The following is a 24,018-nucleotide window of genomic DNA, read 5'->3' as shown; positions in this document are numbered from 1 at the left end:
GGGCCCTTTGTGATTGGAGCCCAAAGAAGATAAGCAGAGACTCTGAGGAGGCTGTTTTAGAATCCAAGCATGTTGGAGCCCGAAGTGAGGTGAAGAGGGATCTAATCACACAGGAATGCTAAGAGATAGAGGCTACATACAGTTGAATTGAGCACACAAGTAAATATAGGAAAGATACTAGGAGCCAGGTTTCTCAGAATCAGAGGAGGAACATATCTGGAAAGGAAGAAAACAAGAATGAACACTGCAGGGATTAGATTGGAATCTGAGGTTTGGATGTGAACTCATAGTTAGATCGCTAGCAGATAGAATAAAAACAAATACAGATATAAATGTGCATCTATCTATTTCTATACAGGTTACCCAACTATCTGAAAGTAGAATGTTCCTATGAAATTTTTCATAAGCTATAATGGCAAAAAGTAAAAAAGCAATTACCATTAATTTATATGGGAAATTTTTGTGAACATTCCCAGATGAACCAAATTGTACCAAATAACACATAAAGCCTCAATGCTGGTGTGGCTCTGTGGGTTAATGTGCTGGACTGCAAAGTTGGTATGAATTGCAAGGTTGGCAGTTCAACCTCACCAGCCACTCCTCAGAAACCCTATACAGGGTCGCTGTGAGTCGGAACCCACTTGACAGCACTTAACACCAATAACAGAGTGGTCACAGACATTTCAAAGCTATGACGACTTGATGCTGAGATGCAGAGCGTAGGGAAGGAGTTTGTCAACTTCATGTTCACTGCTTGAGGGGTATGCCTCTAAACCACAAACACTGGACACCAGTTTTGCTTTTTGCCTTCTTTGAAAAAGCTAAAATCCTCTTTGGATTTCTTTTGTTTAGAAAATATTGGTACTAATGTTGTGTTGTTGTTACGTGCCATTGAGTCAGTTCCAATTCATAGCAACCTTCTACCAGGTTTCCAAAACTAAGTCTTCACAGGAGTAGAAAGCCGCCATCTTTCTCCGACAGAGTGGCTGCGGAGCTCGAACCGTGGACCTTGTGGTTCACAGTTCAGTACTTATCATTGAGCCACCACTTTCATAAAGCAGAAGTGGCATAAAACTAACTTTCAAAAACCAGGGTAGTTTTCTAAAAACCTGTCTATCTATTCCTTTGTTCTTTCTACTGACAGAACTGGAGAACAGAAACATCCCAATTGCAATATGTACCTTAGGCACAGATTTGAGCTTCCAAATATTTTTTCTCCACTGAAAGGAAATAGGGATTCTTAGAGAAATGGCTGGTTCCAAGGCTGGACAGGGGAATTACAAGACAAGTCTGGAACGTAGTCCCTACTGGTGTCAAGTTGATTTTAACTCATGTGAGCCTACAAGGCAGAGGAGAACTGCTCCAGAGAGGTTCTTAGACTCTTACATCTTTACAGGAACACTATGACTCACCTTTCTCCTGAGAAGCAGCTGGTGGATTTAAACCTCTGACCCAGCAGATGCTCAACCTACCACACCACCAGAGCTCCTTGGACTATTTGTTGTTTTTGCTATTGTTATGTTGTTGTTAATGCCACTGAGTCTGTTCTGACTCATAGCAACACTGTATAGGGTTTCCGAGGAGCAGCTGGTAGGCTTGAACTGCTGACCTGTGGTTTGAGCCCAGTGCTGATCCAACAGGGCCACACCAGAATATCTTAGAAAGTCCTCTGAGAATTACAGATGCATGTCAAAAGGACACAGAAGCCCACTTGAAGAGGGTTCCACTGACCAAATGTAGAACAATCTGATATAAAAAATATATATAGTCCATCGAAGTCTCTACTGGTGTAACAACAACAATAATCAAAATTATCAAAATCATGAAAATCCAGGAAAGACTGAGAAACTGTTTCAGACTGAAGATTGGAGAGACATACAACTAAATGCTTGCAAACTTTTGCTATATAAAGTTCATTACTGGGTGAAATTTGAACTGGGTCTGAGAATTAAACGGTGGTAACTGTACCAATTTCTGATTAATTAATTAATTCCTGGTTTGTAGGAAACCCAAACGAAGCTATTACAGAGGGATGGGTATCACGTCAGCAATGTACTCTCCGATGGTTCTGCTATAGGTATAGGTTATGTGGAGACACTTAGATTTGGGGTATTTGGAACTATCCAGACTCAGGTAAACTAGAAGTATCAAGTTTGCAGATAAATGATCTAGTTTCCATGTTCAGAAGAGTGAGGAATTTTGAAGATGATTAGAATATGAGCTTGGTGGAAATGCAATGAAGTATACCCCGAGTATAGCATAGACTATAAAGGAAAGGATAATATTCCATATCCCAGGTCCAGACAGAAAAGTTTTCTGGAGCTAATGGTAGAAAGTCTAAAGTATTACTAGAATATCAAGTTTATATGTCTCTCTTATTTACTAGGCAACAGAAAAACATTGAAGGATTTAAAAGCAATATTCTGGTATGGAGGATAGCTTAAAAGAGATTAGAGGGAGCAAGATCAGTTGAGTGATGATTGTAATAGCGTGGTTGTTGTTGCTGTTATGTGCTGTGGAGTCAGTTCCGACTCATAGTGACCCAGCATAGGCTTTCCAAGGCTGTAAATCTTTACAGGAGCAGAAAGCCTCATCTTTCTCCCGTGGAACAGCTGGTAGTTTCGAACTGCTGACCTTGCTGCTCGCAGCCCAATTCGTTAGATGCAGATGTAAGAACTGAAGACAGCGATTCATAAGGCACTACAAATTCGATAGGATTTTACAGCTAAACACATGTTAAAGAGAGAAGATAAAAATTATTATATGCCAAATTCAAGAGGAATGGTATCACTATTCATTGTAAAAAAGAGCATTATAAGGTCTGTCTTGAAGTACAATGCTGTCTGTGATAAGACAATATCCATGCACCTACAAAGAAGACCAGTTAATACGACTGTTATTCAAATTTATGCACCAATGACTAATGCCAAAGATGAGGAATTTGAAGATTTTTACTAACTTTGGTATTCTGAAATTCATCAAATATGCAATCAAGATGCATCGATAATTAATGGTGATTTAAATGAAGAAGTTGAAAACAAAGAAGATTCAGCAGTTTGAAAAGATCACCTTAGTGACAGAAACAGATGCCAGAGATCACAGTATAGATTTTTGCAAGACCAATGACCTATTCATTGCAAGTACCTTTTTCAACAGCATAAACAGCAACTATACATAAGGACCTTCTAGATGGAATGCAGAGGTATCAAACATCTGCTCAAAAACACAATGGAGAAACTCAATACCACCAGTCAAAACAGGACCAGGGGCTGACTGTGGAAAAGGCCAACAATTGCTCATATGCAATTTCAAATTGAAGCTGAAAAGTTAAAACAAGTCAATGAGAGCCAAAATATGACCTTGAGCATATCCCACCTGAACTTAGAGACCATCTCAAGAACAGATTTGACACTTCACTTTGACTGAAGCCTAGATGAATGGTGGGATGATATCAAGGATCTCATATATGAAGAAAACAAAAGGTCTATTAAAAAGACAATGTTGACCAGAACACCCATACTTGCAGATAGCACCCATTTGACCTGGCTTCAATGGCTGGATGATCAGAACTCGATTAGAGGAAGAAAGAAAAGGGAAAAAAGAGTAATCAGCTACAATTTGATGAACATGACCTATACTTATGGATGTAGTAGCTCAAAAGAAGGAACAAATCTTTACAATGAGGATCATTCCCACCCCTCGGTACACAGGGTTGACAGAGATGGGCAACTTAGACACGGGCTACCCAAAATGGGGGGGAGGGGCGCTAAAAACATGGCATCAGAAGGAAAACTCATTAACAACTTGCGATATGCAGATGATACAACCTTGCTTGCTGAAAGTGAAGAGGACTTAAAATATTTACTGATGAAGATCAAAGACCACAGCCTTCGGTATACATTGCATCTCAATGTAAAGAAAACAAAAATCCTCACCACTGGACCAAAAAGACTGAAGTTGTCAAGGATTTCATTCTTCTTGGATCAACTATCAACACTCATGGAAGCAGCAGTCAAGAAATCAAATGACGTATTGCATTGGGCAAATCTGCTGCACAAGACCTTTTTAAAGTGTTGAAGAGCAAAGATGTCAACTTGAAGACTAAGGTGCGCCGGACCTAAGCCATAGTATTTTCAATAACCTCATATGCATGGGAAAGCTGGACAGTGAATAAGGAAGAATTGATGCTTTTGAGTTATTGTATTGGAGGAGAATACTGAAAGTGCCATGGGCTGCCAAAAGAACCAACAGATCTGTGTTGGAAGAAGTGCAGCCAGAGTGCTCCTTGGAGGCCAGGATGGCCAAACTTTGTCTCTCATACTTCAGACATATTGTCAGGAGGGACCAGTCACTGGAGAAGGATATCATGTTTGGTAAGGTGGATGGTCAGAGAAAAAGAGGAGGACCCCCAGTGAGATGGACTGGCAAAGTGGCAGCATCACTGGGCTCCAGTGTGGCAACATTTGTGAGGTTGGCCCAGGATATGGCAGTGTTTCATTCTGCTGTGCATAAGGTCACTATGATTCAGTACTGACTCAATGACACCTAACAACAACCACAAAGGCAAGAAGTGACTGGTTTACAATCTTTCAAGAGGGAGCCTAGTTTCAGAGGGCACAGAGGAAGGTAGACTCTCCACTGAGTGGTTTCCAATCTGTCTGGACGGGGCTGGCGAAAGGAGATGGGGATAAGACTCTTGTGGTTCAACAGTGAATAATTTTTATCTGGACTGATTGTGAGTGTTGCAAATGTAAAGGTAGACGTTTTGTAACAAAAGGAGGGGAGTGGTTGATCTTGCAGTCCAGGAGTGGAAGACCCTGGGACCATCAAGGGAGAAGAGCGGAGTGCGAGACCCTATCCAAAGAAGCAGTAAGTAACACCACAAATGAAGGCAGAGATGATGAAGTGGAGAGATGGAGCGGCTGGGGACCCTGGACTCAGGGAGGGAGAGGGGCTGTGTGCTGACAGCCGAGGGGCAGGCTTGTGGGATGTACCCTTTATTTGTTTGTTTGAATGGTTGAATATTCCTAAGTGGCTTGGTGTACATCCAAAAAAAAAAAAAATGGAACGAAAGCAAATGCTGTCGAATGATGATGCATTGAGTAATCATTGCAGTGAAAAGAAATACAACAGGATGAATGTAAAGCTGATTTCTCCCATGTAAAGTATCACCCAATTCACAATAAAAACTTAAAAAAAAAAAAAGACGTTGTTGTTAAATCCATTGAGTCAGTTCCAACTCATAATAACCCTGTATTGGTAAATCTCTGCAAGAGCAGAAAGCCTCATCTTTCTCCCAACAAGTGGCTATAGGCTTAAACTGCCAACTTCGTGGTTTGAAGTCTAGTGCTTATCCTACAGAACAACAACACTCCTAAAAAAGACAATAAAGGAAGGAAAAAACCAAATGGATATCAGAAGAAACTCTGAATGTAGAGACGCTAAAGTGAATAAAAGAAATGATGAAGTAAAAGAGCTGAACAAAACACTGCAAAGGCAGGTTGAGAAGACAAAGTAGAATATTATTATGAAATGTGTAAAGACCTGGAGTTAGAAAACCAAAAAAGAAGAACACACTTGGCATTTTTCAAGGTGAAAAAACTAAAAAAAAAAAAAAAAACTCCAACCTCAAGTTACAATCTTGAAAGAGCTCTGGTAGCGTAGTGGTTATGAATCGGGCTGCGAGCCGCAAGGTCAGCAGTTCGAAACTACCAGCTGTTCTGCAGGAGAAAGATGAGGCTTTCTGCTCCCGTAAAGATTTACAACCTCAGAAACCCTATTCAGGGTCGCTGTGAGTCGGAACCAACTCCACGGCACATAACAACAACAACAATGAGTAAAATATTGAAAGTTATAGGAAGCATTAAAAGAAGATGGTAAGAAAACACAGTCACTGTACCAAAAAGAATTGGTCAACATTCAACCGTTTCAGGAGGCAGCATATGATCAAGAACTGATAGAACTTAAGGAAGAAGCCCAAGCAGCATTGACTCCAGGAACTGATGGAATGCAAACGGAAATGTTTCAACAAACGAACGCAGTGCTGGAAATGCTCACTCATCTATAACAAGAAAATTGAAAGGCAAGTACCTGGCCACCCAACTGGAAGAGATTCATATTCATACCCATTCCAAAACAAGGTGATGCAACATAAGGTGAAAATTATTAACAATATTAATATTGCATGCAAGTCAAATTTTGCTGAAGATTGCAAAATGATTGCAGCAGTACAACCAACTGCCAGAAATTCAAGCAGAATTCAGAAGATGATGTGAAATAAGTGATACCATTGCTGACATCAGATGAATCTTAGCTAAATGCAGAGAATACCAGGAAAATATTTATTTGTATTTTGGTGGCTATGCAAGGCATTTGACTGTGTTGATCATAACAAATTATGGATAACATTGTGAAGAATGGGAATTCCAGAACACTTAGTAGTGCTTATAAGGAACCTGTACATACCAAGAAGCAGTCATTTGAACAGAACAAGGGGATATTGCATGGCTTAAATTCAGGGGGGAAATGTGCATCATAGTTGAATCCTTTTACCATATGGATTCAATCTGGATGCAGAGCAAATAATCCAGGAAGCTAAATTACATGAAAAAGAAATCAGCATTAGGATTGGAGGATGACTCATAAACATTCTGTTATATGCAGATACTACAAGTTTGCTTGCTGAAAGCAAAGAGGCTATCAAGTGGTTGCAACTCATAGTGACCCTTTGTAGGGCTTTCAAGGAGTGGCTGGTGAGCTTGAACCGCCGACTCACAGTTCAACCCTGTCTTGCACTATCCCACAGCACTACACCAGGACTCCAAAGAGGACTGTTGTTGTTGTTATGTGCCGTGGAGTTGGTTCCGACTCATAGCGACCCTGTACAGGGTTTCCGAGGCTGTAAATCTTTGCGGGAGTAGAAAGCCTCATCTTTCTCCTGCAGAACAGCTGGTAGTTTCGAACTGCTGACCATGAGATTAGTAGCCTGAGTCGTAACTACTACGCTACCAGAGTTCCGTCCAAAGAGGACTAGAAATAATTATTAATGAACATCACAGACTAAAACCTGCCGTATGGATTACATCTCAACATAAAGAAAACAAAAATACACCTGGGCAATAAGCAACATCATGATAAATGGAGAAAAGAGTGAAGTTGTCAAGGATTTCGTTTTACTTGGATCTACAACCAATGCCCATGGAAGCAGTCAAGAAATCAAACGACATATTGCATTAAGAAAATCTGCAATACAGAAGAAAAAACTGATGCCTTTGAATTATGGTCTTGGTGAAGAATATTAAATACACCAGAAGAATGATCAGATTTTTCTTGGGAGAAGTACAGCAAGAATGCTCTTGGTGAGACTTTGCCTCATGTACTTTGGACTTGCTATCAGAGGGACCAGTTCTTGGAAAAAGGACATCATGCTTGGAAAAGTATAGAGGATCCAAGAAAAAGAAGAAGACCTTCAATGAGATGTATTAACAACAGTGACTGCGCCACTGGGCTCAAACGTAACCGTTGCGAGGATGGCCTATAGCCAGGAAAGGTTTTTCTTTTTCCTGTACACAGGATTGCTAAAGTTTGAACTAACTCAAGGGTACCTTAACAACAACAACAACATTTCCAGGCAGATAGAGCCTAAGGAACCCAGATCTATTAGACTGACTTTGTGATTATTGACAAAAAGAAAGTAGGAATGATAGAAACCTACAAGGAGCTCTGAAAGCATAGTGCTTATGAATCAGGCTGCTAATCTCATGGTCAGCAGTTAGAAACTACCAGCTGTTCTGCGGGAGAAAGATGAAACTTTCTGCTCCTGTAAAGATTACAGCCTCGGAAACTCTGTACAGGGTCGCTATGAGTCGGAACCGACTCCACGGCACATAACACATACAGGTACAGATAGCAAGGTGAATCCTTCAGTATTTTGAAATATTTTATTACATCATGGAGGTTTGATTTCCTAATATCAATCTTATTTTACTAAGTAATGTTTGATACATTTTTAAAATTAATTTGAAACTTTGACCTTCCCATTTTAGCTAATTTTCTGTACCCTGGGGTAAAAGGAGGAGAAGGAATGAAGGACACAGAACATTGTGATACAAGAAGCATCTTGTTCTCCAGAGTCTATGAAAGAGGGAGGAAAGCAAAGTGCCAGTGCCAGAATAAGAAAAGGATAGTTTTCATTTAAATGCAAAGGTGAAAATGATGTCACTTTGCAAACACATTTGGGCTTCCTAACTAGGAAGGCACGTGATCTTTGCCTAAGCTATTTTAAATCTCTAGTAAATAAATTCATTTCAAAAGACTGGCACTGCCTGGCTGCCAGTTTTAAATCTTCTTGTTGACTAGTACAATATAGTTTTAAATAGGATGAAAAATTATGATAGCAATCAATACTAAAGAAGATACAGGTTTTCATAGAGCCAAGTATCAATTGTTGTTGTTGTTAAGTGCCATCGAGTCAGTTCTGACCCACAGTGACCCTGCATAGGGTTTCTGAGGAGCAGCTGGTGAGGTTGAACCACTGACCTTACAGTTCAAATGTTTTTGCAGTCTGGCGCATTAACCCACAGCGCCTATCAAATGAGGCATTGTTGATGTTGTTCATAAGTTCTGACTCATAGCGACCCTGTATAGGATTTCTGAGGTTCAAACTAACCTTGCGGTCCAGTGCTTATCCTACAGCACCATACCAGGTCTCATAGCATATTTTAAGGAAATAATAAATGATAACAAAGTAATGTAATTCATTAAAAAGTACTAATGTTTAAATATTTTATTGCCTAAATATGTTTGTAAGGAGCTCTGGTAGCATAGTGGTTATGAATCTGGCTGCAAACCTCAAGGTCAGCAGTTAGAAACTACCAGCTGTTCCGCAGGAGAAAGATGAGGCTTTCTGCTCCCGTAAAGATTTATAGCCTCGGAAACCCTGTACAGGGTTGCTATGAGTTGGAACCGACTCCACTGCACACTGCCACCACCACCAAATATATTTGTATATTATCTTGTTTTTGCAGGTAATACAATATACACAAGAGTCCTGGTATGCTGCTGGGGTTAATGCGCAGGGCTGCAAAGTTGGTTTGAACCAGCGAGGTTGGCGGTTAAAGCTCACCAGCTGCTCCTCAGAATGACTATGGTTTGGAACTGACCCAACGGCACTTAACAACAACAACAATGTATAGAAGAAAAAATGTTAAAAGAGATTTTATATTTTTCCAAGTCATGCTTATTCCTAGAAAGAGAGCTAGAAATGAAACCATGGGTGGTCACCACAAGTTGTAGAAACGGTGGGGAAAGCCTTTCCTGTGGCCACTGTTGTTGTTAGAGGTCGTTGAGTCAGTTCTGACTCATAGTGACCTGATGCACAACAGAAGGAAACACTGCCAGATCCTGGGCCAGCCTCACTACTGTTGCCACTCTTGAGTCCATTGATGCTGCCACTTGGCTAATCCATCTCATGGGGGTCTTCATCTTTTTCACTGACCCCTCCTCAGAGGAAAGTACAAACCAGATCATACAGTTCTTAACTATGAAACTAAATAAATTTCAATATGAGGGGGCTTCAGAAAGTCCATGGAAAAAACTAACAAAAAGCTAATGGTATTTTTCCACAAACTTTTTGTGAGTCCCCTGGCACGTGTCACAAAAATAGTACCATTTGAGTCAAGTGAGTGTAATAAATTGTGAACTAACCAAGAGTATTATTTTATTAGTTCTGGTTTTACTATAGGATAAGCACTGGATTACTAACTACAAAGCTGGCACTAGCCACTTCATAGGAGAAAGATGAGACTTTTGCTCCCATAAAGATTTACAGCCTTGGAAACCCTACATAGGGTGGCTATGAGTAGAAATCGGCTTGATAGCAGTGGGTATTAATACTCAAAAACAGCACTTACAAATAAATAGAAAAGACTAATTTGGTAAGAAAGTAAATTTCCTTCTTTCGTTCTTAAGAGAAGGAGACTGAAAATTGAAGACACATAAGAGAAGGAAGAACTGTAATCATTTTACTGTTCTCTATTAATAATGGAGTCCTTGCGTAATGCTGTAGGATAAGCACTCAACCATTAAGGTTCAAGGTCAGCGGCTCAAACTCACTAACTGCTCCTTGGAAACCCTCTACAGGGTCACTGTGAGTCAGAATGGACTCAACAACACTTAACAACTATTAATAATACTTTCTAATGGAATTATGACTTACTCCAAAACAAAAACTCTAACTCTAGATGACACAGGTACCCAGATCCAAACTGCTTATTTTCAAAAGCTACTTCTTTTGTTTATTTTATGCTCAAAGTGTTTCTACTATTTGTGCTGTTTTAACCATTTCATGACTCTATTATTTTCTGTTTTGAATTTTCAGTAATGGAAGGTATGCTGAAATCAAGGGTAAAAAAAAAAATTAGGTAATATGAATTTTGATAAAATTAGGTGGTACATATATGTTCTAAGTGGACTCCGGTAGTAGGATTGGTCAAGTGAAGCCTGTTTCTTCAGATTCACACAGTTTGGTGACAGGTCCCCACAAGACTATATCATATACTATAACTGGGATAGCAGCTTCCCAAGAGGCTGAAAATGTTGGTGGGTGACATATGTCCCCCAGGTCATGAATATACAAAATATAGTTAAGTTTTTTTAATAGTAAAACAGAAAAGTCCTTGTTCACTAACCTAAGAACTTTTTTTCACGTCCTTGACCTTTCCACAGTTGCACATAATTTCTGAAAGACAAGTCACTTAATCAAGATATTAGATTTATGGTTCTCCTCAGAGTATGCAAACAATCAGTATGCTCTAGGTTTCCTAAAATTTAGAAGAGAAAAAGTGTTCTCTAAGATAAAAGTTGCCTTATTTTGCTGGAAGATATAGCAGTTGCAATTGAACAGCGACTCCTCTGGCCACGGCCACAGCTACAATAAAACACTGCTACAGCTTAACCCACAAAGTCCGTTTGAACTGCAGGGTCAGCGGTTCAAGCTCACCAGTTGATCCTTGGAAACCCTATACAAGGTCGCTATGGGTCAGAACAGACTCGACAGCACTTAACAACAACAACAATAGCTTAACTAGGCTGGTCAGGTTCTTATTTTAGCACAGTAGGTAGTGTAGAAATGACAGCTATATCTGAATAGTGAGTATCAGTAACGCACAAGCAACGAATTCTCCTGCTCCATTTTAACATCAAAATGAGTTTCATGACATAGTCTCAGAAAACATACAACCCTTTATGGATATTCTTACAGTGACATCCCAAATACAATGAGGGTGTTAGGAGATATCCTTTCATGTTTACACCAGACAGGTGTAACATTCAGTTACATTCAGCAGTGTGGTTACAAACCTACTTGGTGCTATGCTAGAAAGAGCATCAAGGATTTTTTTTAAAAATAGCATTATATATTTTAACCTGACATTTCAATGTGGGAGCCAAGTCTACAGAATACAAGTTTCTGGAGAATGCCTTGGATTTAAATACACTCCAATGTAAAGACTACATCGCACTCTTCAAAGTGCAAATTCAAACTGCATTCCAGTCAAGGGGCCAATCCTATCTTAGAACTGAAGGCCAAAGGCAGCTATCTCAACCACACAACTGTTGATGGAATGCCCAGGGAGGTGTCCTTTACAGGCTATTGTAAAAAAAAAAACAAAAAAAAAAAAAACCCACACACTTTGAATTGTATTATTAATCCAGCTGCACACTTTCTGTCAATTCTATGCTAGCCCCATGTCTTATATCAGTCAGTGAGGAGTTCTGACCCATCTGACTAGTTGTGTTCACACCGTACTATCCCTCCTCCTATGCCGAATTCCTCCATTAGTATTACTTCAGACAATCACCTCCTCTAAACACACAGAGCACTCTTATTCCTCCCTGTCTCTAACTCCTGCACTAGTTATCTCAGAAGTTTCCTTCTATCGCTCCTGCATTTCAGTGGCAGCCAAATAATTAGTCCCAGTCTTGAGTGATGAGTACTAGCAATAACTTCGGAACCAAAGGAAAGGAAAGGTGCAAATGATGACATGTAATGTGAAAAAAAGAAGACCAGTGCCATCAGTCTTGAAGTCTTTAAAACACTCAAAGTATCCCAGGCAGTCAGCTTTTCACGTACCATCACAGAGCAAACACCATACGCTGGAAATACAAAAATGAAAACGCCACAATGCCTACTCTAAAGCTTCCTAGTATACTAAAGAAACCGTCTCTTCCCAAAGTACTCCAAGAGTTTCCATCAAGTTCTCATCCTTATTTGTAAATTAAGTTGCTTTCCTAACAAAATACATTTTTAAATGTGTTCACTTGTACTCTTTTTGTTTATAGCAATAACTTGTATTATTATAACAGTACTTGTTTCACCTTAACGAATTTTCATTCATAGATGCAAAAAGAAAACTAGTTATATTACATGAGAGAAATAGGCATTTGTGGACAAGCCATAAAGTAGTGCCTGGCTCATGTAAGAACTCAATAAAGGTTAATTTCCCTCATCCCTTCCCAATTCCAATCAACAAACTTACAGTCAAACTTATTTCAATATGTGACTTCAACTACGCATGGTCCTTGCTCATAAGAAACAAACACACACACTTGGAAGCATAGGTGAATAACGCAGCATATTAGTAAAAGATGGTAATGATTCAACAAAGAAAACAACTGCAGAAACATTGAGGAACATAACTGACATGAGATTGTATAACCTAAGTGATAACCGGCAAGAACAAGGCAACCTCAGTTTTATAAGCATATCTCCAAATGAATGAATAAGCAAATTAGTGGGTGAAAGACTTACACAATGAAGGAACACGGTTCAGAGTCAGTGAGAAGGATGAGAACAGCAGGTATACAATATGTGGTTGCTACTATTGATGTGCTATGCTCAGGGCTCAGTATTAACTGTTAACATTTTTAGATGTCAAAACAAATCTATGATTATCCTGATGTGGCATTGTAACATAACCACTGAACTTGTGTTGAAATTATTGAATGGAAATCTAAACAGCTGTGCAAACCTTCCAAAAACATAATTAAAAAGTGGTTCTTAACTCAAGCCAAAGTATTTTCACTAGCTTCATAATGCATGTGAAAATTGGATAATGAATAAGGAAGAACACAGAAGAACTGATGAATTTGAGTTATGGTGCTGGAGAAGAACAGTGAAAGCACGATGGACTGCTAAAAGAACAAAGAAATCTGTGTTGTAAGAAGTACATCCAGAATGCTCCTTAGAAGCCAGAATAGTGAGACTTAGTCTCTCATATTTCAGACATGTTATTAGGAGGGATCAGTCCCTGGAGAAAGACATCATGCTTGGTGAAGTGGAGGGTCAGTGATAAAGACGAAGACCCACAACGATATGGATTAGCACAGTCAACAATTATGAGTACGGTGCAGGGCCAAGTAGTGTTTCATTGTGTTGTACACAGGGTCACTATGAGATGAAACCTATTTGATGGCACTTAACAATAACCAAAAATAAAAAAGTAATTCATTAGCTGTTTAAAAACAAAAAAAAGTGGTTTTTAATTGCTTCTCACCATGATCAATTTTTTACTAGTATTTTTTTTATTAAGCTCACAATATGGACCAGAAGTTAGTTTTTGTTAAATTTTATTCCTAATGAATGGTTTAGAATATCAGTAAACATATCAAGGTAATCCTCATAAATTTATTTAGAGTCAGTAAACACAATTCTCAACCTCACAAGAAATGACTACATGGTAAAATCCTAATCATTTCCTAACGGACAGTACTAATGCTGAATCACAATCAACTGACATATTTTTTCATTCAACAGATACATACATACTGAGTACATGACAGGCCCAGACACTATTCCAGATCCTGGGAATACAGAGTAAGGCAGACAAGATAGACAAGGTCCTACTCTCATGTAGTTTACAATACATGGGGGGGGGCAACTAAGTGAATACAAGAAATAAATAAGCAAAGATAATATGCAACAATGCAAAGTGCTATGCAGAGAAGTAAAATCCAGTGAGATTATAGAGACTATATGATCATTTACCACCACTCATCAGTCAGTTTGTCATACTGTGGTGGCTTGTGAATCGCTGTGATTCTGGAAGCTATGCCATAGGTATTTTAAATACCAGCACTAAAGGTAATACAGAAACGGCTGCAAGCATACACTGACAGAGAACTTCCAGAGGTTCAAGCCAGATTCAGATGAGGACATGGAACAAGGGATATCATTCCTGACGTTAGATCTTGGCTGAAAGCAGAGAATACCAGAAAGATGTTTACCTGTGCTTTACTGACTACACAAAGGCCTTCAATTGTGTGGATCATGACAATCTATAGACAACACTACAAAGTATGAGTATTCTGGAACATCTTAATTGTGCTCATGAGGAATCTGTACCTGGACCAAGACGCAGTTGTTCAAACAGAACATGAGAACACTGAATGGTTTTAAATTAGGTTAGTTATGCAACAAGGTTGTACTCATTCTTTCACCATACTTATTCAACCTGTATGTATGCTGAGCAAATAATCCGAGAAGCTGGGTTATATGAAGAAAAACATGGCATCAGAATTGAAGGAATATTCATTAACAACCTGTAGTATGCTGATAATACAACCTTTGCTTGCTGAAAGTGAAGAGGACTTAAAATACTTACTGATAAGGATCAAAGGCCATATAGCCATTGGTATGGATTGCTTCTTAATGTAAAGGAAACAAAAATCCTCACCAATGGACCAATAAACAACATTCTTATCAATGGAGAAAAGATTGAAGTTGTCAAAGATTTCATTTTTCTTGGCTCAATCATCAACATGGAAGCAGCAGTCAAAAAAATCAAACAACATATTGCATTAGGCAGATCTGCTGCACAAGACCTTTTGAAGAGCAAAGATGTCAGCTTGAGGACTAAGGTGTGCCTGACCCAAGCGATGGTATTTTCAATAACGTCATATGCATGCGAAAGTTGGATAATGAATAAGGAAGACCGTAGGAGAAATGAAGCTTTTGAGCTATGGTGTTGGAGGAGAATATTGAAAGTACCACAGGCTGCCAAAAGAACAAACAGATCTGTGTTGGAAGAAGTGCAGACAGAGTGCTCCTTGGAGGCCAGGGTGACCAAACTTCGTCTCTCATACTTCAGACATATTGTCAGGAGGGACCGGTCACTGGAGAGGGATATCATGTTTGATACGGTGGAGGGTCAGAGAAAAAAGAGAAAAACCCTCAGCATGATGGATTGGCAAAGGGGCAGCATCAATGGGCTCAAGCATGGCAACAATTGTGAAGCTAGCCCAGGACTGGCAGTATTTCGTTCTGTTGTGCATAGAATCACTATGAGTCGGTACTGACTTGAAGCACCTAACGACAACAACAACAGCACTGATAATTTAGACTGGTCATCAGGGAAGCTCTGTCAAAAGAAGTAGAATTCAAGCTGAGATCTGGAAGAAGACTACCATGCAAAAATCAAGTGAAATAACAAGCCAGGTGAAGAGACACGAGTGTAAAGGCCATGAGTCATGCTTACGAATGAAAACACAGTAAGTTTGGAGTAGGCTGTTATTGTGAAGTGCTGTCACGTCAGTTCTAACTCATAGCGACCCTGGATAGGGTTTCCAAGGAGTGGCTGCTGAGTTTGAACTGCCAACCTTTCAAGGCAAGCCAACCTTGTGGTCCAGTGGCTTATCCTGCAGCATCACACAGGACACCAGAGTACAGAGCAACAGAAGTTCAAAATGGAGGGGGATGAAAAGCTCAGAATATGAGACTTGGTAAATCAGAGTAATATATTACAATTTTTATTTTCAGTAAGATGGAAAACCATTGAAGACAATCACATAGAAGGTGGAGACGTAGTCACTATTATAATTCAAATCAGGAAAAAAAAATACATCATTAACTCTATATATTTGCTTAATGCTACACTCTGCACTCAATGGAATCCATCCCAAAACACTGACACAGAATCTCAGAGCTAGAAAGAACCTTAAGGACTATAAAGCCGTCATTTAACAGATGTGAGAATCTGAGGGCCTTAGAAAAAGACATCATTCTGATTGCTTCATTAATGGCTGAGAGAAGCATCTCCAAAAATAATTAAGAACACTCCTGAGAAACCCTATACAGGGTCACTAGGAGCCGGTATCTAGTCAATGGTACTAAGTTCAAAATAAGGGTGAAACTGATGAAGCAGTTCTCCAAAACCTTGGGAAGTCTACACAATTACACAGTTCATGCCTGAACAATTAATTTGTATGGATAATGCATGCATAGAACACAGAAAACAAGTATCAGTTCCCAAAATGGGAGTATAATTATCACTAACATAAAACATGCTCTATTTCCCTGGTTACCACTACCAACTGCTCTAAAAGGGATCACATTAGAAGGTCCCTGTTAGAGCAGCTAAAAATGTGGAATAAAACTCAAAATTATATAAAAAAAAAAAAGACAAAACACAACAAAATGGGTTTACTGGAGGAACCTGAGACTCTGGCCCTTGACCACCCTTCAGATCTGGAAAGGAAGTCACCCTCATGGCCCAGTTTTCAGCCAAGCAATAAATAGGTGGATAACAACTCTAATAAGGTATGCTCATCATGGAAGGGTCAATCCTTCAAAATTACAACAGCAACACGTACTAAGGACACAGTTGAGAAGGGATGGAGAGGGGGCTGGAATGGAACTAGGAAGTACAGGCAGAAAGCGGGAGAACTGTTGTTGCAGGGAGGGGATTGCAGTCATTGAGATGAAACAAAGTATAGGATTTGTTGAATGTAAACTGATGATCTTGTCTATAATCCTTTACTCAATTCACAAAAAAAGTTAAAAACTAATAATAATAATTAAGAACAAAATGATGTTCTGGTGAGACGCTGTGGGCTCATGCGTCAGACTGCAAAGTCATTTGAACTGCAAGGTCAGTGGTTCAAGCTCACCAGCTGCTCCTTGGAAACCCTATACAGGGTCGCTCTGGGTCAGAATCGACTCAACGGCACTTAACAACAACAAGATGTTCTAAGGATTCTGGGTAATACAAACAGCTAATGTTTTCAACTGCTAACCAAAAACCTGGCAGTGCCTCTCTATGCAGAGGCACCTCAGAAGAAAGGTTTGGTGATCTACTTCAGAAACATTTTGTCATTGAAAGCCCTGTGGAGTTCTACTTTGATACACACGGGTCACTATGAATCAGAATTGACTAGACTATAACTAGCTTCTTTTAAGATGTCCTAAACTCAAAGGTGGCATGAATCAGACAAATGTCCTTTTGTATTCATAAACTGAACAGTGAATCAGATGCATATGACCCATCGAAGAATTTGTTAAATTTTTGTGACAACCCCGACCTCAATCTAAAGTCAAAAACTGAAATAGGGCACATATCCAGTTATATATTTGATCAATTACATTGTTTCCATTTCAATTCACTGTATACAAAATAACTTGGAGATTCATTTGTCCATATTAAGGAATCATACTCGGAAGCCAAGAACTAGCATTAGAAGAGACTATAAAATATAAGTATATTCAGAAAGAGATAGACACACAAACACTGACACACATAATACACACACATAACTATAATCCGTGCAAGCCAAAAACTCCAACAGGCTTCTCACATAATGCATTTGAAAAGTGGAGAAAATACTACTTGAGTTGAAGGGATCAGAAGGTAACCAGCAAACTGGTCCGTGAAGGATGGTGAGATTTACACATGAGGGAGAACATTTAGACAGCAAGCACAGCAGAAGTCAAAGGCTCATGTAAACAGCAACCAACTCCTCTAGATGAGAAATGTTATGTTGTTGTTTAGTGTCATCTAGTCAGTTACGATCCATAGCGACCCTGTACAAGGTTTCCAAGGAGCGGCTGGTAAGCTTGAACCACTGACCTTGTGGTTCAAACCAACGTTGCAGTTCAGTGCATTAACCCACAGCACCACACCAGGAGTCCAGATGAGAATTACAGTGTTAATTAAATTTAGAGCAACGATTTCTAACATGAAAATACAATTGAGCCGCATCGGCCAGAGTTACATATCATTTCAATTCAACAACACTTATTTAAGAGTTGTGCATCTGTATTTATCATCCTAATTAACAAAAACAACAAGAAAAATGTTTAACAATATAAACAACTGTAGGCTTAGGACATTTATTTTCCACAAGAAGTGACAATAAATTTCAAAGATCTTTGAAAACATGCTTTTTAGGAAACAGGAAAAGAATTGAAAAATCACTTAATCTGCTCAGTACAAAAATGGCAAAGCTGTACGTTTTAAGAAAAGCTGTTTTCAACCTTGGAACAACAGTGTTCTGCAGGTAGGTACATGGCTATGGGAGGCTGACTGGGTATGGGAGAAAGAGAGGGAGTATACCCACAAATATATGAATGTGGTGGATCATACAGTAGGCAAAATGATGAAAAAATCTCAGGTATTATCAAACATCTTACGTCAATGAGTTGCTGGGTCTGAGGACTCGGGACCATAGTCTCAGGAGACACCCTAGTCAATGGTCATAACATAGTCCACAAAGACAAATGTTCTACAACCTACTTTGGTGAGTTGCATCTGGGATCTTAAAAATTCATAAGCAGACATTTAGGGTGCAGCTATTAGTCCTTCCATATGTCAGAGAAAGAAGAGTGCTGAGAATCGAAGGTGCTTGGAATCTATTAGTCCAGTAGACTACACGAACATGAGAACATCAGTCTCCAGGACTCTGACACCAGAAGAACTAGATGGTGCCCGGTTACCACTACCAACTGCTCTGAAAGGAATCACATTAGCAAGTCCCAGACAGAGTGGGAGAAAATGTGGAACAGAACTCAAAATCAGTTTTAAAAAAAGATCAGGCATATACCACCCATCAGATTTGGAAAAGAATTTACCATTGCGGCCCAATTTTCAGCCAAGCAGTAACTAGGTACATAGTGGGGACAACAACACTAGTAAGGTATGCTCACCATGGAATGATCAATCATTCAAAATCAAAAGCGCAACATTTACCTAAGGACAGAGCTAGGAAAGGATGGGAAAGTGGGTGGAATGGAAATAGGAACCACACAGAGGAAGTGGGGTAACTGTTATTGGAGGGGATTGCAATCTTTGAGATGAAACAGAGTGTATGACTTGTTGACTATAAAACTGATCATCTTGTCTGTAAACCTTCACTCAATTCACAATAAAAAGTTTGAAAAAAAAAAGGTGTTTTAAGTGTAGCATCTAAAATCTTAATGTAGGATAGAACAGAAAGTGCGATCAACACCATGGTATAAAGTAAGTCATGTTGTTGTTGTTGTTGTTGCGTGCCGTGGAGTCGGTTCCAACTCATAGGGACCCTGCACAGGGTTTCTGAGGCTATAAACCTTTATGAGAGCAGAAAGCTCTTTCTCCCCCGCAGAACAGCTGGTAGGTTCCAACTGCTGACGGTGGTGAGATTAGCAGGCTCGATTCGTAACCACTACGCTAAAAAAAACTATTCTTTTTCCTGAATAATATCCTGTATGGCTGCTCCTAAGAAAAAAATCATGTTCTGTCATTCTGTCATTTATAATATCCCAAAGCATTGTTTGGGGATATTAATTTCACTTGAAAAGTGGCAATAATAATATAATTGAAGGTGTGTTTTTCATCTTACTAAAAGTTCTTTGTTTTTCAGTACATCAAAAAACTATTTTAACATTTACCTATCTATCCAACTCAAGGGCACAGATCAAAAATCAATGATTAAAGCGAACCTGTATTGCTTGCCTATGTGACATTTTCTCTTGTGGTCTAACAGAACACAGTGGAATCGTTTGAACTTTATCCCTATCCTAAATGGCATTGGCTCAATACAACCATGAACAAGCAAACTGAGATGGTAAGAATAGAAAATTACAATGAAACTCAGACAAGCTATGGAAAGAACCTTAAAAATATTTTTACTGGAAAAGTATACATGATAGAAGAGCTGAAATATACTATTGCTCATTGAAGTCCTTATCTTTTGGTTTAAAGTAAATGTCCATGTGAGTCACAGTTCTCTGAAGGCAAGCTGCATTTTCTACGTTTGGGAGGCTCACCCCTTGGCATCCACAACTCAGAACTCTAGAATTTTCCTCACTCCCTGAGGCTCAGCTCAAGGGAAGCTTTGATTACCTGACCCACTCCACCTTGCATTACAGGAAGTTGTAGACATATGGTAAACTCCTTGTTTAATCAAGTTTCACAAGCTTGCCTGCCTTCTTTCCCATCATTGCACCTATCACGGTGCCCTATGCATAGGCAGCATTTAAGAAATTTAAAAACGAAAAATCAAACTAAGCACTTTCATCACAAAACATGAACAAATGAGATCTAAAAATTTAAATGTCTAAGACAATAGGAGTGGTGGTGGTGACTGTGTGCCGTGGAGTTGGTTCCGACTCATAGCGACCCTGTACTGGTGGCATAATGGATTAGTTAAGCATGGAGGCGCTAAACAAAAGGTCGGTGGTTCGAACCCACCAGCCGCAAAGGGGCTGTTGGGTTCCATAAAGATTTACAGCCTCTTAAAACCTATGGGAACTCCTGGTGTGGCGCTGTATGAATAGCACTGGATTATGAACCACAGGGTCACTGGTTCAAACCCACCAACTGCTGCTTGGAAACGCTATACAGGGTTGCTATGAGTTGGAAGCAACTCGACAGCACTTAATAACAAACCTTATGGAGCAGTTCTGCCCTGTCCTGTGGCGTCGCTATGAGTTGGAATTGACTTGATGGTAGTGGTAAGCAATAAAGATATTGAGAAAAAACAGGAAACATTTTCCCCACGTTCTACAACCTGTAAAGTACAGAGCGGGCTGGTGTCACGGAGGTTCTGGCACTCGACAGCCTTCCCCTGTACCTCACTGGGATTGTGTCCTCAACGTCCCTGAAGAGGGAGACCTGCGGCACCCACAGCCTCCGAAACCCAACTCTAGAGCAGTAGCCTTTCCAGGAACACTTACTACACCTTCAGGGAAAGAACAAGGACCACAGGGCCTGCTGTTGCTAAATGCTGCTGAGTCAGTTCTAACTCATAGTGATCATGTAAAGGATTTCTGAGGAGCGGCTGGTGAGTTTGAACCACCAACCTTGCAGTTCAAAACAACCTTGCCGTCCAGTGCTTATCCTACAGTGCCACACCAGGACTTAGGAACAGCCAAATAAGACCTATTTTGTTACGACTCCACGGCACATAACCACCACCTGACCACCACCACTCATCTAGATTTTCCGGCAAGTAGGACTGTCTAGGGGGCGCTACGGAGCCCTCTGGCCTGAACCTTCTGCCTCAGTAACTGCAGTATGTTGTTGATGCTGTTAAGGGCTGTGGAGTTGGTTCCAACTCCTACTGTTCCTATATAGGGTTTCTGAGGAGCAGCTGGTGGGTTTCAACCGTGGATCTGTGGTTAGCAGTCCAGTGCTTATCCTACAACACCACACTAGGACTACAACTGCAGTAGAGAAACTGAATTAAGTTGATAGCAATCTTTTAGCAGTTTTCCTATTATTCTCACTTTCACTTAAAAGAAAAGACATTGAATATATATGAAGAAATTGTTGAATTGGTGTATTTCTGCTGTGTACATTTTTAACAAAAGTAACATAATATAATGTATTTTTTTAAAGGACAAGTAGGTCACTGAGTGGGAACCAACTCGCTGCAACTTAACAATAACAACAACAAAACAACATACAATCACGCAAATTCTTACAATTATGGAACTGTGGAATTAAAAGGTATCTTTGAGACAATGAAGACAGTATCTAAATGAAGACAGTAGTCCGATAGGCTGTCGTTGTCGTTAAAAGTCTCAAGTCGGTTCCAGCTTAGCAACCCTGTATAAGGCTTTAAGGAACAGCTAATGGGTTTGAACCACCAGCTCTGGGTTTAGCAGTTCAGTGTTTATCCTACATCGCCACACCAGGACTCTGGTGACAAACAGTCACCATAAAAGGTAAAAAGCAGGAAACCATTACTGTGGGATGACTGACTTCAAGTGTTGAGAAGCGTCTGAAAAACTGGTAAGATTCTGGGGGGCAGGATCCTAACTGCCTCCCAGTGACACTACCAAAGGTCCCTTGTGTCAAAGTTAAAACAATCAAGAGGTCTCAGGGTTAGTATTTCAAAAAGCAGAATGCCTAGCAAAGTAATGTGTGCGTACATTATCTTTGTTGTTGTTGTGAGTGCCAGTGAGTCTATTGCAATTCATAGGGATCCTGTCTGTATCGGGTTTCCGAGCAGCAGCTGGTGGGTTTGAACTGCCGACCTTTGTGATTCACAGTCCAGTGCTGATCCTAGAGCGCCAAATCAGGAGTCCACATTATCTTCAGTGTTCTACAATTTGTTTTAATGTCATTCCAGACCTAGACTCCCGAAGTATGAAATCACACACTATGTAGAACATGAATATGGTTATAGAGTGCGTGCACCCTCAGAACGAACCCTGGTGGCACAGTGCTTAAGTGCTTGGCTGCTACTGGCAATGTGCTTCTCTAAAGATTACACCTAGAAAGCTCTACCGGCCGCCCAGTTCTACTGTGTTGTCTAGGGTCACTATGAATGAAATTAATTCGATGACGTCTAACAACAATATTGTTGTTGTTTAGTGCTGTAGAGTTGTTTCAACTTATAGCAACCCTGTAGATGGGTTTTCGGGCAGCAGCTGGTGGGTTTGAACTGCTGATCTTGTGGTTTGCAGTGCAGTGCTTATCCTACAGAGCCACACCATCAGTCCAACAGCAATCTACACAGATCTATTTCGGAACTGTGAGAACTCCCAGCTTAGTGTGAAACAGAAAGGAAGAGAAAAGAAGGCCTACCTAACTTGAATCCCACAACTATTTCCAGACTTCAAGTGGGGTCGCAGCCTGCCTTCAAAATATACCTTGTGTTTCCGAGTTGTTTCAGGGGTGGTACTGTTGGTCTGGGTTTGCCTTGTGGCTACTTTGTAATGATTTGATTGACTGCATGTGTATTTAGATCCTGTTCTAATGACTTCTGCAATCGTGACCGTGTAGATAAGACAAGCGGGTTCACCTTTTAGCCTGGGAAGCGTCATCTAACTTTTTAGTATTACTAGTTCGAGGGTCTTTAAAAGGAGCTCGCAGGCGGGGAGAGGGGAGGGAGAAGAGTCGAATCCTTTTCAAACACCCACTGAGACCACCCTCCGTTCCAGATCGGCCGTCTCGGCTTTTGTTCCTCCGACATTCAGGTCGGTAACCTGACACGTCATCCACGAACCTAACAGCACCTTCAACAACCGCTCTCAGGAGTAAACCCGAGGCAGCCCACCCCGCCGCCCCGGCGGAGGGCGCTAACCGCACGATCCTTTGGGGGGCTCCACCGCCTGAGAGAGCCGATTCGCACAAGAATCCCTGGAACGCTCCGCATTCACGGCCGCCGGAGGATGAAGAGGGCCACAGTCTAACTCTGAGGAGCCCTCGGACGTCAAGCGTGGACATCCGAGGGGCGTCCCCGGGGTTCCCTCGTTCCAAGCCTCTTGCTGCTGGCCAGGAAGGGCGGCGGGTGGCGGGAGGGCCCTCCTCGCGCCGTGTGCGCAGCGCGGCTCCTCCCTGCGGGGATGCAGGGCTACTCGGCCCCGGCAGGCCTCCCGCCACCCCAGCTACCTGAGGCGCCGCGTCCTCAGCCTGAGGCCTCTGGCGGCCGGTGCGCGGTCCCCGGCGCGGCCCCGAGCGCGCGCCCGCCCCGCCGGCAGCGGCCCCGCGCGAGTTGCACTAACTTTCCGGGCGGGGGAGGGGCGAGGCCGCGGGCCCAGGCGGCCCAACTTTACCTGTGCTTAAATTGTCGTTGATTTTCAAAGGCACCCGCAGGATGTAGACCAGGAAGAGCACGATGAAGAACCACACGGTCCAGAGATACGTCCAAGACCAAACTATGCAGGACTTGAGCTGTTCCAGAAAGCCAGTGCCTGCTTCAGCCATGTTTCGGCGCTGCTCTCTGCTGCCGCGGCTCTCGGTGTCTGCTGGGATGATT

General features: G+C 40.9%; 1 protein-coding gene across 2 annotated transcripts in view; it reads right to left on the bottom strand.

Moving 5' to 3' along the window:
- The window catches only part of ST7 (suppression of tumorigenicity 7), a 320,806-nt gene extending 296,806 nt beyond the window's left edge, over positions 1 to 24,000 (bottom strand). Inside the window, exon 1 of one of the 2 annotated variants that reach the window (XM_006859311.1) lies at positions 23,816 to 24,000. In XM_006859311.1, the coding sequence (XP_006859373.1) occupies positions 23,816 to 23,966 (151 nt within the window). In that variant the 5' untranslated portion in view covers positions 23,967 to 24,000. The remainder of the gene's footprint in view (positions 1 to 23,815) is intronic. The other variant, XM_006859310.1, reaches the window with a different exon arrangement.
- Positions 24,001 to 24,018: the final 18 nt, after the last annotated feature.

Source organism: Chrysochloris asiatica, unplaced genomic scaffold, assembly GCF_000296735.1.
Source record: "Chrysochloris asiatica unplaced genomic scaffold, ChrAsi1.0 scaffold00032, whole genome shotgun sequence".
NCBI classification, from domain to species: Eukaryota; Metazoa; Chordata; class Mammalia; order Afrosoricida; family Chrysochloridae; genus Chrysochloris; species Chrysochloris asiatica.
This window is presented reverse-complemented; position numbering and strand designations above follow the sequence as displayed.